Raw genomic sequence first — 15,550 nt, 5'->3', positions numbered from 1 at the left:
TAAAAATGTAAAAAGAAACTGGGTGAGATGGAGCAGAGATTGTAAGGTCCTTTTTAAAAGCAAGATGTGTGTGGGGGTTACAGATACCGTGTCAAAAAAGAAAAAGAAAAAAAAGAAAAAGAATGTGTGGTGGGGCATAAGAAAAAAACTAGCATGAGGTATGGAGGCATGAGCTTGTGATCCCAGGACTTTTGTTACTTGTCTGTTGCTGTCATTAAAAAAAAAAACAAAAAAACAAAACAAAAAAAACCCGAAACACTGGTCTACAAAGTGAGTCCAGAACAGCCAGGGCTACACAGAGGAAACCCTGTCTCAAAAAACCAAACCAAACCAAACCAAACCAACTATGATCAAGGCAACTTAGAGAAGAGTTTACTTGGGGCCAGAGAGTTAAGAGTCCCTCATTGTCATTGTGGGAGCATGGTGGCAGGCAGGCAGGTATGGTGCTAGAGCAGCCTTGGAGAGCTCACAGTCTGATCCATAACAGGAAGCAAAGAGCATCCTGGGATGCCTTTCTTATGAAGAAGTCAGCAGTCATGTTAATGTCATCCAGTAAATGAAAGTGTTGTCTCCCTTTGGGTTCTCTGAAGTAGAGAAGTAACTTAAGGCACAATTTGGAGGACTTCTAAGATGTTCATTTTCTCTACATTCTGGCGTTGAAAGTCCACCAACTAATTTTGTAATGCCCAAGTTGTGAAACCCCCAAGCACCACCAGGGATCAGCCTGATGTGAATTACACAGGGTCTTGTTTATTAGACAAGCTCAGAGCTTGGACCATCAGCCCCCTTGTGAGGAGGAGGGAAGATGTTGGCCCCTAGTGCTAGGGGAACAAGGTTTTTAAAGGGAAAAACTGCAGGCGCGGTGATGGAAGGGGGTTTCCAAGCCTTGCTGCTACCTCATAGGTTAGAGGGGTAGAGGAAAGTTGCCCTTTGAGCTGATTGGCTGGGGAACCAAGGCTAAATGAGGAGACCAGGGCCAGACCACAGGAGGGAATTTTTGTTTGTTCTTGTCACTGTGACCTGCAGCTCTTGATTGGTTGGCCCCAGGTGTAAGCTCCTAGGAACTGTGGAAACTCGGGGTGGGGGGTGTCAAGTTCTCGGGCCCTGCACACAAAATGGCGTTGGTTTGGTCTCTACAATTTCTTAAAGCCTCCTACTGAGTTGTGCTTTCCACCTCTGAGGTCCTTTTTAATCTGTCAGTATTGGTGATGGACAGACCTGAGGCATCCCGTGTTCTCGGCAGCTAAAGTGTAGATACTGGCCAGAGTCCAGCTTGGGGTAGAATGTGGCCAAATGAACGCAGAGCTAGTGCACTGAACATCTGGTGTCAGTCAACGCTGAGTGGTGGCAGCAGGGGCTGGCCCTCACTGGTGCAGTCTGTGTGTTCGCAGCTATATTCCTGGCTGCATCGTGGGGCTTCTGCATCCTTCTTGGCGATTCTCTAAGTTGCTCTGAGTATATCATTCTGAGTATGTATACTCAGGATATACAGACTGAGTAGGTGGTTAGTTGGCATATTGCATTCTGTTTAGAGAATGTGTAGGCTGTCTAGTGTGGACAAGTAGAGTTCTCACCCAACACAAGGCTGACTTCAGTGAACACTAACAGAAGAACAGGGCATAGAAATGAGAGGCTTAGCAGGGCGTGATGGCACACTCCTTTAATCCCAATACTCAGGGAGGCACAAGCAGGCTTACCTCTGTGAGTTCAAGGTCAGCCTGGTCTGCAATGCACGTCCAGGGCAGAGAAACCTTGTCTCAAAAAACAAAAAACAAAACAAAACAAAACAAAAACAACAAAAAAGGCAAACCTAGTTTTATAGAGTAGAGAATGTTAAAGCAGTACAGTGGATTTATACTGATTTATTTTGAAGTTTAATGTTTTATATGTACGGGTGTCTTGCCTGCATGTGTGTACCACTTGCATGCAGGTTCTCACAGGGCAATTACAGGCGACTGTGAGCTATACAGTGTGGTACTAGGAACCAAACCCAAGTCCTCTGCAAAAGCAGTATTCCCTCTTAGGTACTGAGCCATGGCTCCAGCCCCTTCTCACGTGTCTCAATGTGTCTCTAAGTCTCTCTCCAGGAGCTGTTCATGAGATTGCTCCCCAGCTGGTTGCCTCTGAAATGGGCAGGCATTACTGATCTCCCTTATATTTATACCTCATTAGTTTGTTTCCTAGGATCTTCAGGCTGGAAGGATGGCTCAGCAGTTAAGAGCATTGGCTGATCTTCTTGAGGCTGGGCTCAATTCCCAGTACCAACATGGCAGCTCACAACTGTCTGTAACTCAAACTTCCAGTGTATCTAACTTCCTCAGACAGACAGACAGACAGGCTGAACACCAATGCACATTTTTAAAAAATTAGAAGGGACTCTTGTCAAAAGGAAGACCCAAAACTTCCCTTCTTAGAAAGCAAACAAAGAACACCACTTGAGGGCATTTGCGGCCTGAGAAATCACACAACATCACACCCTGTAGCCATTGTCTATATCCCTGGGTACACTGTCTCAGAGAGGCTCGCAGGTGGCACTTATTACAGTCAGTTCTGGGTGTGGTGGCACATGCCTTTAATACCAGCAGAGGCAGAGGCAAGAGGATCTCTCTGAGTTTGAGGCTAACCTGAGCTACATATTGAGCTCCAGGACAGCCAGAACTACATAGTGAGACCCTGTTTCAACTACAAACAAACAAATCAATCAGTAAACCGGCAAATAAACACTAGGGTCAGTTCTTGCTAGAGTGTTGTTTGAAGTCCATTCCTTATGATGGGAGACAGAGAGTGGGAACTGAAATTCGAAAGAAGCCACTTCTCCTTTTGTATTCAGGATTTTAACTGGAAGGAGCCAGGGTGGGGGTTGAAGGGGTGCTGGGTTTCCAGGCACTGAAGTGTTCTGTTGAGCTGTCAGGTCGGCGCCTGCTCAGATCAGGCCTTGAGAGGAAGCACAGGTGTGAGGAGGCAAGGCACTCTTCAGACAGACACTTGTAGCCTCTGGATTTGTTTTGAAGACTTCATGGTGGGGTCAGCCTGGCCTATCTGTTCCTGGTTTGTACAAAAAGGAAACCAACCCCACAGTGACCTGTGACTCTTTAAAGATCGGTGTCTTCCCGACTTAGGCAATTGGGGTGGAGTGTGGAAAATGCCTCCTTAATTTTTCTTTTAACTTATAAATCCACTGACTAGGGACAGGGACCTGGCTGAGCGGCACGCCAGTTGCCTGGAAGGCACAAGACCCTGTTCCTTGAATCTCAAGACACACCAAACACCAAAGGGCTCATCGGGTGAGAGTACTTGTGCAAGCATGAAGAACAGACACAAACCCCTAGTGCTCACACAGAAAGGCTGGTGTGGTGGCACAAGCACCCGTAACCCCAAGGAGGACAGAGACAGGAGGAGTGTTGGGGCTTGCTAGTGACCAACCAGCCTCGGTCTAAGTTCACTGAGAGATCCTGTCTCAAGGATTTAGGATACAGGATACCTGATGTCCTCTTCTGGCCTTATTCCTGGGAGTAGAAAGGGTTGTGCTCTATAAATTTATGGATATTAATTATAATTTTAGGGGCACATTAAAGTCTTATCAGAGAAACTAGACCCAAGAACTTACTAGACACAGACCAAGGAAAGGGTGTAACAGCTTCCTTATGGAGACCCCATAAAGTTGGAGGCCTGTATGTAGGCCACAGCTCCCACCAGTCTGTGCTATGACCACCCGGAGTGTACATCCAAGGCTGAGAGAAAACTCCCTGGTCCCTGCTGTTAACATGGCCTACTCATTTCCTGTCTACTCATCCTCCTGTTTCGTGGAGGTCTGCTGCCCATCACCTGCCTGTTCCTTTGTCTGGCCCTGTTCTGCCTTCTCTACAGTCAGATTCAACTTGGCAACCCCACGCTTAGCCTGTGAAGCTTGTAGCCATTGCTGCTGCTTCCTCTTCCTTGCAAAGTCCCAGTGGTTGCAGCTTGCAATACAGAAAAAACTAGTAAATTCCAACATTGTAGAGTGACACAAAACGTTACCTACAAGGGCACTCAAAACAGGGGGTTCATATGGATTGTTCCTTGTTCTATTTTGTGGATGTTGTGGAAGAGAAGGAGTATGTATGCAAATGTGCTTGCTCACGTGTGTGTACGAGGTTGGTGTCTGGTGTCTGCCTCTCCATGTTATTTTCAGACAGGTTTTCCTTCTGATTCTGGAGCTGGTGGTTCTCAGCTATGCCAGAGTCCAGGGGTCTGCCTGCTTCTGGCCTCTTTGGTGCTGGAGTTACAGGTTTCCTCATGGCAAGCCCAGCTTTTATGTGGGTGTTGGAATCCAACCTCAGGGCCTCAGGCTTTCATGACAAGCACATTACACCCTGAGCCGTCTCCCCAGTCCCCAGCTCCCTGTTCTTAGAGAACACAATTAGCATTAACTTTCTGTGAGCCAGCATTTGCTATCCTGGCCGGCAGCCCTCTGCATTCCTACAGATCCCATCCGGCTTGCTTTCATTTAGTAGTGAATTTTCTGTGGATAGAGTTCTATTGTGGCTTTCAGCGAAGGGTACGGATTTCTATGGTGACTTCCTCCACTGGTGTGTGGTATGTTCTGTAAGTAGGTTTTAAGATGATTATCTCCTCCTGGCAGATAAGAAAACCAAAGCTCTGAGAACTTAAACAGTTTGCCCAGGGACACCAGCCCAGCTAGGCCAGAACTGGCTTGTGTCTTTTGACTTCACAATCCAAGTGGTTGCCGTTGTAGAGAGTTGTCTTGACTGAGTCCTGAGCAAGTCTCCACACCAGTGCTGTCCTGATGGAGTCTGCAGTTAGCCTTCATTGCTGTGCACTGGCCGACACCTACAATCTCTCTTCTTCCCATTGCTGAACAGATCTGCCACTTGATGCACACATCACACCCTAATACCTACTGCACGTGCTCACCACAGCAGAGCACTCTTTCACCCCACTTTCCTCTAAGAACGAGGCTGCCTACTGGCCCTGGCCACCTTCCTTGCTGTCTTTGGATCAGGTTGTCTCCTTGCTCTGTTTCATACCCTGGTCTTACTCTCAGACCTCTGCTGTCACTCACTGAGCCTGCGCGTCTCTAGATAGCTAACCTTCACCAAGTTAGCGTCCAGGCTCTTCCCACGCTTCCCACTCCTTCCTTAAAACTTCCTTTGTGGGTTTCTGCTCCTCCATATTTTTCTGTATTCTCTCTCTACCCATGAATTGGCTCCACTGGCAGCACACATACACATTTGGGTAAGAATCTGCATAAAGGATGACTTTGGAAGAGTGGAGCCCCAGATGGTAGTGATGAAAACATGAATTAACTGCCCAGGCAGATTTTAGGAGCAAGGATCCTGAAAGCAAACAGTCCCATTCTAGTCCTAGGCCAGAAGGAATGTCTTCTTCTTCTTCTTCTTCTTCTTCCTCCTCCCTTCTCCTTCTTCCTCCTCCTCCTCCTTGCCCTCCTCTTCCTCCTCTTCTTGTTCTTTTCTCCAAACTACACAGTGAGGGCATGGCTGACTCCAGTGCGGACACTGATCCCTCTGGCTTTTCATGGTCCCTGGTTTCAGCCACTCCCACCCCACCCCACTCCCCCACCCCAAGCCATTTGAGGGTCTGGCTCTGGGAGGAAACCTGACAAGTTACTCAACACATCAGACATTATTGTCTCTTCCCTTAAGCATTAATTCAGCAGGCCTCTAGCTCACCAGATCAGGAGTCTAGCCTCCACTCCACACAGGAAAAGCTGATTCACTAGAAGGCATGCTCCAGAGGTGGGAGGAATAATTATCTCCTTAAGGTGATAATGTCCTTTCTTCTCAGATAAGCCTTGCTCAAGCTCCAGTAGCGGAACGTACATCTCAGCAACACTTGGTCCCACCGGCCTTTCTGAGACCTTAGAAAAGGGCGCTTTTCTGAGCCCAGTTTCCTCGTAACAATAAAACAGGTGGTGCAGGGCTACAAGCAGACACTCCAAATGCACAGAAGATATCTAAGCCAGAAGGGGTGGAGAGGTGTCTTTCAGATGACCTTGGACTTTAGTGTTCAAGAAAGAGCTAGAAGTGAGGCCCCCACTGGTTAGTGCTTGGGGAGAAGTCCTAGGCAAAGCCCCAGGCTCTGGAGCAGGCGTGGATGGGTTGTTACATAGCTGTCACATGGCTTATTATTACAGCTCTAGGGAGGAGCAGATAAGAGACCCTTGAAACTCGCTGGCCAGTCAGCCTCGAGGACTTGGCGAGCTCCAAGTCAATGAGATCCTGACTCTTCCCCACTCCCCTCTAAAGAAAGTGGGCACCTCCTGAAGCCTTATGCAGGCCCAGAGGGCACGCACCCAAAGCCAGGTGTCCCAGCAGCTGGCTGTTTGCCTCCTGCTCTAGAAGAGGCTTGGGTTTTGTTTTGTTTTTTTTTTTTTTTGCCAGATAAATGTCTGTGATTGTGTGAAGTTTGGAATTCTGAGGACTTTACAGAGGATGTATGTCGAGGCCTGCTCTTTGACATAGCTGCGGTTATTTCTGTATCCAGCTTCCATTTTCTTTATAAAATGAAATTAAGTTTAAAAATTTTAAACTTTTTACCTCTGCTTCTTAGAAGTAGTTATTCATAGCTGACACTAACATTCCCTGCCAGAGGGTCATGTTAACCTATACTAGATGACTCAACGATGTACTAATTCATCCTTTATTATCTGCACACTTCACTACCCTCTGGCTGTATTCTGGTTACACTTTTGTTATCTGTGCACCTGGCCACACATTGGATGTACTCAGAAAGACCCTAACCACCACCTCACTCACCTTACTTGGGACCTATCAGCTTAAAGGTTAGCTGATAATACTTTGACTAGTTAGCCAAAAAATGTAATATTGCTTTCAATAGTTGGCCAAAATGTTACTGCTCTCCTACCCCATCTTCTGTTGTTTTTCCTATAAAAGACTGCCCAAGTCTAGGACTACCAAGGCCACACAGAGAAACCCTGTCTTGAAAAACAAAAAACAAGCTGGGTATGGTGGCGCATGCCTTTAATCCCAGCACTCGGGAGGCAGAGGCAGGTGGATCACTGTGAGTTCGAGGCCAGCTTGGTCTACAAAGCGAGTCCAGGGCAGCCAAGGGTACACAGAAAGACTCAAAAACAACAACAACAACAACAAAAAACAAAACAAAACAAAAAAAAACCAAGCCGAGGTCACAGTTAGGCTCCCAAGTCCTTCCAGCGGATCCCTGATCGATCAGCTTGGAAAAGGCAATCGAATGAACCATCAATATCTCACTGAAATTGGAGCTTGAGTGGTCCATGTGAAATTCTTGTACTACATATAAATATATATATAATATGTATTTATAATATACATATATAAATGCTAGAGCTCTGATGTGGGGGTTGTTATTTGTCTGTGTGCTCGACGCCACTAATCTGCAGGAAGTTGTCTAACGTTGTCACTGACCCCTTCCCAGCCCCTGACTTTACTCAGGGGTCTCTTCCCGCTCTACCCTTTTTTCTATCTAGTGTTAAGGGGTTGAAAGGGAAGAAGAAAAGGCGTGGAGAAGGGTGGAAGAAAGAAGAACCCACAAAGTAGTAAACACTGGCAGCTACAGCTAAGGGATGGCAAAGCTGCCTTACCTGTTTTGTGTCCCACATGGCTAAATGGGAAAACTGATCTCATTATAAGTTGCCCACTAACTTCCAGATGCACACCACAGCATTTCCGTACCCTCCTCCAATTAGCAATGTGTTTTTCTTACAGAAAAGCAAGAAAGTGTCATCTGATTTGGAGGAACTGGAAACCAACAAGAACCCAGAAACATGGACAGGGCACCGTGTAGGTGACTTTCATCACAGAGTATGTGGCACATTTAAGGACAGTGGAAATAGAAGGGCAGCTGTGGGCAGATGTCAGAGGACGCTGGCCAGAGCATGTATTGTGAGAGTTTAGCACACCAAGCCTTTGCACTGGGCCTCTAGTGCCAGCCTCTCCCCTGCCCAGCTCTTCTCACTGACTCTCATGATGTCAGATGCTCCTGATAAATCACTTTCCTCTCACAGTTGAGCCTTTCCTGGCCTGTTCCACAGATTCTAGGGCCTCAGGTCTTGTTTCTTGCCAAGCACCCCACATGGAACCAGATCCTTCTCTCAGAGGTGAAGCAACATGAGACTGGGTTGGATGCCTGGACACAGCTCCTGACTTAGTGCTGCTCCACCCCACCATCTATAGCATAGGGAGACTGCCTGTCCCTCAAGTGATTGGGATCCCCTCCATCCTGATTCTGGAAATGGGATAGGGGCTTTCCCTTCAACCATTGCTGCCCTCGGCCCTTCCCACCCTCCTCTGAGCCCCTGCCTTGGTTCGCCATGTATCAATGGATGTGAGCTTTCTCTCCACACTGTGGCCGCCTCCGGACAGCTTGTTATTCAATGCCTTTCTCCCAGAAACTCCAACCCACATCACAGACACTTTGCTGTAACTACTCCTCCATCACGCGTGAGAGTGAGGCAGCCCTGGACGGCATGGCTGCCAGTGTCCTCCTACCCACCTCAGCCCGACTCCTCTCAGTGACGACCTGGGTCTTCCACCACTGGCCATCACCTTGCGACGAGCTTGAGTCAGCGTGATCTTTCTGCCTTCGTCTCTTGGGTGCAGAACTCATTCTCCTGGTGTGAGTGTACCTCTGGGCTGTTTTCCTAACAGGCAGGGATTTTACATCCTTTAAACAGGTATGTTAAAATTTTAAAAATTAATGTGTGTTTTGCCTGCATGTATGCATGTGTATCACTTGTGTCCCCAGACACCAGAAAAGACATAAGATCTTCTGCTTGTGAGCTGCTGGGAATGAATCGAGATCCTCTCCAAGTACAAGTGTCCTCAGCCACTGGGCTACCTCCCCAGAACCTATTATTCTTATTTTTTTAGATCTGTTTTTTAAGTCCATCAGTTAACTAAAAACCCCTACTGTGAAGCTGGGCTTGGTGGCGCATGCCTTTAATCCCAGCACTGGGGAGGAGGCAGAGGTAGGTGGATCACTGTGAGTTCCAGGACAGCCTGGTCTACAAAGTGAGTCCAGGACAGCCAAGAGAAACCCTGTCTTGAAAAACCAAAACCTAACCAAAACAACAACAACAACAACAAAACCCTAGTGTGCGCCCAGGTGCTTGGGATGTTCGTTAATTCCAGATGTAGCTGAGTTGACAGCCAAGGATAGCCATCACACAAGCACAACACCCATACACATTTTTAGTTTGAGACAGGTTTCTCTGTGTAACAAGAGCCCTGCCTTTTCTGGACTCACTTTGTAGACCAGGCTGGCTTCAAACTCACAGAGATCTGACTGCCTATCTATCTCTAGAGTGCTAGGATTAGAGCCTGGCCCTATTCACATTTAATTTAGAGAAATTAAAAAATTTTTTTAACATTTATTTTGTGCTTATGGAGGTCTGAGGCCAGCCTGCTGGAGCTGGTTCTCTTCTTCCATCATGCAGATATCTGGGATTGAACTCACATCATCAGAGTTGCTGGCAAGTGTTCTTAACCCACTGAGTCATCTTGTTAGCACCTTATCTGTACCTTTTTTTTTTCTTTCTGTTTTTTTCCAGACAGGGTTTCGCTGTGCCCCCTAGGCTGTCCTAGACTCACTTGGTAGACTAGGCTAGCCTTGAACTCACAGCGAGCTGCCTACCTCTGCCTCCTGAGTGCTGGGATTAAAGCATGTGCCGCCACGCCTGGCACCTTATCTGTACCTTAAAAGTTTGAGACAATTCACATCTTTTTTCTTTTTTGAGGGCTGGACATAACCAGCAAACAAAGCATGCTGGGCAAGAGCTTTACCAGTGAGCTACACCCCCAGCCTTTTCCCCCTTTAATATTTTTGTTTGAGATAAGGTCGTAGTCCTGGAACTCACTTTGTAGACTAGGTGGCCTCAAACTCAGAGATCTGCCTGCCTCTGCCTCCCGAGTGCTGGGGGAGGGGATTAAAGGTTTGCGGTACCACCACCTGGCTCCCCATTAAACCCTTTTTTTTTTTTTAAATAAATTGGACAGGGTTTCTCTGTGTAGCCTTGGTTGTCCTGGACTTCCTTTGTAGACCAGGCTGTCCTTGAACTCAGAGACATGCCTGCCTCTGCCTCCCCGAGTGCTGGGATTGGAGGCGTGCGCCACCATATCTAGCCCCCTTAAGTAAGACAGGCTTATTAAGTGCTCTAGCTGACCCTTGAACTCACTGCGGCCCAAGCAGTCCTTGAACTTGGGATCCTTCTGCCTCAGTCTTCTGACTAGCCGAGAGGGTGTGGCTGAAGAGTCCCATCTGAACCCTGCAGAGGATAGAGTGGTGCAACATCATTCATATATTCAGGAGTCTTCATAAGAATTGCTCATCGCTGGGTATAGTGGCGCACGCCTATAATCCCAGCACTCAGGAGGCAGAAGCAGGTGGATCAATGTGAGTTCAAGGCCAGCCTGGTCTACAAAGCGGGTCCGGGACAGCCAAGGCTACTCAGAGAAACCCTGTCTCGAAAAACCAAAAAAGAATTGCTCATCACCTCTGTTCAGATCTAGCCAATGGACAGTGCATTCTCCTCAGTTGTGTGGAGTGGGCACTGCCTCTGACATGAACTCTGGTTCCCCCTATTCGACCACTTCCCTTGGTGGGGAGGCCCTGGTGGCACTGAGAGGAAGGGGAAGCAGGCTATGCAGATGAGACCTGATAGGCTGTGGTCATATGGTGGGGAGGAGGTCCCCTTCTGTCACAGGCCTAGAAGAGGGGAGTAGGGTGAAAGAGGGAGGGAGGGGGAACAGGAAGATACAAGTGAAGGGATCACAATCGAGATGTAATCTGAATAAGTTATTTTGGGTCATAACTTTTCATATGTTTCTCTTAGGTTTTTTAGGGAAAAAGTTTTTTGAAATGCAATTTCTAACTTTTTTTTTTTGTCTAGGTGCCTTTTTGTTTGCCATTATTTTCTCTACGCTGTTCTTCCACATTAACTTTTCACACTGCCACGACACTGACCAGTGTGAGTTGGTATCCCTGCTCCTCCCTGTCCTGAGGGGACGGTGCTGTCGTGCTCGTCCTGCTTTGTCTGATTTGCTGTGAAAGCTGTTGAACAGCGAGGAGGGATGTATCATCTGCATACCGAATGTTTTATTAAAGTAATTTAAAGGCCAATTAAACTAGTTTTATTCAAAGTAAGTCTACATTAAATTACAATATTAACAATCTGTAGACACAATGAACTTAAAATATAAGAAGTAGAAATAGAAATCTATTTGGTCTTTCAGAGACCACATCATAGAACTCATAAATGAAAATTTACAAATATAGAAAGGATACTTAAAGAGTAAAGATTTAATATGGGGACACAAAAGATGTCATATTTTAAACATGCATGTTTCAAAAAGGGAGAATCCTTTAATAATTTAGCATAAAATTGAGTTATATAAACTTGGTATATTCCAGAAAATATTGCTTTAAACACTTATACATGATCAAAATTCCTTTGGTAGCTTTTAATCAAAATGAAACATGCTACTCTGTAAAATATAAAGTACTTTTAAATGTTGCAAAAATGTGTCATCATCACCATGCCAACACCACTATGGAGCCTTGCTGTCACTGCTCAACCTCACGTGTGAACACACAGTATATCACCAGGCACCAAAAAGTCCTTTGTCTTTTGACAAAAATAACTAAGCTCCATACAGCGCCAGGGCAGGGATCCAAGACGGTCCCTGTGCAAGACTATAAAAACCAGGCCCAATTTTATTATGGTAATCACACAAACTCCAACTTCAACAGTCAAACAGCAGTCGCCCCAAAGCCAGGACTTCCACCCTCACCCAGCATGGGAACGAACAAGACGCCCCTCATGCCCCTAAACAAATGATGAGTAGCCCTCTGGGCGGGCTCTGTATCTTGAATGACAGACATGGTATCCTCTTGGCACATCAGGGACCTCACTTAGAAACCTGATTTACAGAAGCCAAAGTTTCAAACTTTCTGAAAATACACAGAACCAGAGGCCAGTGCTCAGGGTGCAGAGCTGAGTGCCCACCAGCCCAGGGCTCTGTTTCTGAGTCTTCATCTGGGGAGGGCGCAGCATCTAGGGTATTTCCACTGTGTCCCACAATCACACACACAACAAACCAAGCCCGTGGCTTTCCGCAAGAGGAACAAGAGCTTGTGAAGGAACTTCTCAACTCAAAGTCAGGGAGTAACAGAAACAATGAAAGGAGTAGAGGAGGAAGGGGGGAGGAAAGGACATGTGTCATCTCAAAGTCCTTGTGCCCTGGAAGGGTGATCCAAGAACCATATCCTCTGCTTCAAATCCGAGTGTCCAGACTGGGGCAGCTGCAGGGACCTGGAGAAGCACAGCAGCCTCACTCGCGCAGGTGTGTTCTAGCGCGTCTCACGGGGACACGCAGTCCGCTGGCTCATCACGCTACGTAGTGGTACTGATTCGGACTGTCTTTGTCTCTCTCCATATAGTCTCTGTCTATAAGCGACTCAATCCTCTTTTTCAAATCTCCAGGCTAGAAAAGAGAAATCAAAACTTTTTAGGATAGGGCACTTAGAAATGCAGACCTAACATCCTACATGGCATGTGTAACAACAATATGCAACACTACAACAGACAGACTTACACACACATCACTGATGATTACAAAATGATCATGTTAGCATCATATTCTGAACAGTGACTATATTGGCTTTCTCCTCACATGAGCACATAGGCAGGACAGACCCTACTACATGCAGCATGTAAGCAGGATATACCCTACTACATGTAGCATGTAAGCAGGACAGACCCTACATGTAGCATATAGGCAGGACAGACCCTACATGTAGCATGCTCACACATGTTTAGAAGGAAAATCTGGTTATGTTCTGGTGGGGCATTACTCTGCTACTATTATTTACATTTTTCGTTTTACACTTTTTCTTTTGGGTGTAAGAGTGTGGGCACGTGCCATGGCGCCTGTGTGGAGGCCGAGGACAACCTGTAGGACTCGGCTCTTCCCTACCACCATCTGGGTCTCAGTGATCAATCTCAACTGTCAGACTGTGTGACTAGCACCTATCTGCTGAGCCTTCTTATTGGTCCTGCGGAGATTCTGAGGTAGGGTTTTGCTCTATTTCCCAGGCTGACCTGGGTGGCCCAGGTTGGATTCAAACTTGCAGCAATCCTCCTGTCTCAGCCTCCCCATGGTAAAGATTATAGGTATGCACCATCTCTAGCCATCTTCCTCCTATTCATCCCATACTTAGCAATATGCTACATCTACATGGCATTAACCACAAGTTCTGAGTGCTCTGTTAAGGAACTGTAAAAGCATGCCTGTCTTTGTCATTCTACAAACACCACTACAGAGCCTTGTTCTCACTGTTTTAACTTGTCATGTGTATATAATATAAAGCAGGGGACCAGACACAACTATCCAGCCCCATCTTTGCTGTTTTCTTTTGTGAGACAGGGTCGATCTGTGTAACCGCGGCTGTCCTAGAACTTGCTATGTAGACCAGGATGGACTCAAACTCGCAGAGATCTACCTGCCTCTATCCCCAAGTGCTGAGATTAAAGACATGTGCCACCATGTGCAGTCAAATAATTCAGTTTCCGTGGATGACTAAAACCAGGGCCAGGTGGACAGCCTTAGAATGCCTCTGTCCAAAAGGCAGGTGCCTCCCTTGTGTGGCAGCACGAAGTGAGCTATTCAGCACCTGGGAGCCTGGGCCTCTGCTGAGGGGCATCAGTACTCTTGTACTCAGTGGCAGGCCATGCCTTCTACAAGATATGGCTGAACATACAATTAGTATAAAAGCATGGGGCTAGAACTTTGCCCAATATACTCTACACTTCATTCCCAGGTCACTTCATTTGCAAAGGACAAATAGATGCTCTGACTTGAGGCAGAAAACAACCAAACAGGATTGCATGGGCTATGCACCTAGCATCCTAGAGGGCAGGGGCCAGGTACACCTGCCCTTGAGGTACTGACTAAACAGTCTGTCTCAGTGTGGTAAGTCCTCCTGATAAGGGAGGACAAGTCAGGTATGAAGCCAGGGGACTTCCAGTTGCTGAAGGTTGCAGGTCCTGAGAGTCTAATTTCTTTTGAGCTGACAATGCATTTTATGGCGTATTTGTGTAATGTGCCACCACCTCATCCTTTACTTCAGGCTCTGCAGAACCTTAGGGCTCAGTTCTAGAACAACAGAGGGACAAGCCTGCGGCAGACTTACATCTCCAAAGTATGGAACACTATGTAGTTTGTGAATGCTGAATCCAGCAGTTATCAGCACCACTGCCTCAGGTGCCTGGGAGTTACTACCACCATAAGGGCCCTCGCCGTCACATGTGCCGGCCTCTGCTCACACAGGCCATACTAGGACACCTAGACTCCAACACTAACACCCTGACTACTTACCTTTACTGGAAATTTCAGCTGATTGTACAATTCAGAAACTAGAAGATTATGGCCAAGAGTCTTTCTCATTTTCATTATTCTGACGATAGCAGCATCGATCTGGTACTGTCTATCCTGGAATACTCTCTCTGTGGTGCTGACTTGTTCTTCAACCTGGACACAAGGAAGAAACAGTGGACAGGTGCTTTGTGTCGCCTCCTACTGACACACTTGCTTTGAAGCCAACCGAGGCCGGCTTTGGATGAGTTCTGCTTTGTTCCATGTTAATTTGTTCCACAAAAGCTCATAACTCTTCACAAACGACCACCTCTAAAAGTAGTTTTCTTATAAGAATGCTTGTATCAACGGCTCCTGGCAGCAGAGGATGGTTGTGACCCGCCATGTGGACACTGGGAACCAAACCCAAGACCTCTGAAAGAGCAACATTCTGAACCATGGAGACCTCACTCTAGCTTCCTCATACTGTATTATTGAGTACTTGGAGGATATTTTCTGTCCAGCAAACTGAAAGCCTCAGGATGAGTGACACAATGAGGGGTAATCTATGACATCACTCAGGATAACTAAAGTTCTTCAGCCCCATCTACACTTTGTAAGAACACCCCCTGCCCCCCACCCCCCGCCAATACACCGCCATAGTCGAGGCATTTCTTTCTTTCTTTCTTTTTTAAAAAGATTTATTTATTATACAGTATTCTTCCTGCATGAGTGCCTGCAGGCCAGAAGAGAACATCAGATCTCACTATAGATGGTTGTGAGCCACCAAGTGGTTGCAAGGAATTGAACTCAGGCCCTTCGGAAGAACAGAAAGTGCTCTTTAGCCTCTGAGCCATCTCTCCAGCCCCCAGTCGAGGCATTTCTAAGAAGGAGGGGGCTATGAGAACCCACTGTGGGTGTCAGCTTCAGGCCACCAGGGCTGACACCTGTGGTCTTCAGTTTGTCTAGATTTGGGAAACTGAGCCTGCTCCCTGTGGAATTGCTTAGGTACCGTAGGCGACCTCCTCCTTCCATGTCCAAGTCTGGAACAGTTTTTTGGTTTTTTTTTTCCGAGACAAAGTTTCACAATGTGGTCTTTGTCTTCGACTCACTCTGTAGACCAGGCTGGCCTCGAACTCACAGCAATCCGCCTGCCTCTGCCTCCCGAGTGCTGGGATTAA

General features: G+C 46.9%; 1 protein-coding gene and 1 long non-coding RNA gene across 3 annotated transcripts in view; one reads left to right on the top strand and one right to left on the bottom strand.

The window, feature by feature from the left end:
* The first annotated feature begins 5,935 nt into the window (after positions 1–5,935).
* Positions 5,936–11,618, top strand: LOC311584846. Its single transcript, XR_014775017.1, has 2 exons — positions 5,936–8,692; positions 10,907–11,618. It is a non-coding gene; the product is annotated as an uncharacterized lncRNA (long non-coding RNA).
* CUL4A (cullin 4A) overlaps positions 11,125–15,550 on the bottom strand; it is a 42,684-nt gene continuing 38,258 nt past the window's right edge. For both annotated transcript variants that reach the window (XM_084759507.1, XM_084759508.1), the window contains 2 exons: positions 14,394–14,546; positions 11,125–12,500 (listed from right to left, as the gene is read on the bottom strand). In XM_084759507.1, the coding sequence (XP_084615633.1) occupies positions 12,405–12,500; positions 14,394–14,546 (249 nt within the window). In that variant the 3' untranslated portion in view covers positions 11,125–12,404. The remainder of the gene's footprint in view (positions 12,501–14,393; positions 14,547–15,550) is intronic.

The sequence above is a fragment of the Acomys minous genome (genome assembly GCF_964271855.1).
Source record: "Acomys minous genome assembly, chromosome: 15".
Lineage (NCBI taxonomy): Eukaryota > Metazoa > Chordata > Mammalia > Rodentia > Muridae > Acomys > Acomys minous.
Note: the sequence above shows the minus strand (reverse complement) of the source record. Positions and strands in the feature narration are given on the sequence as shown.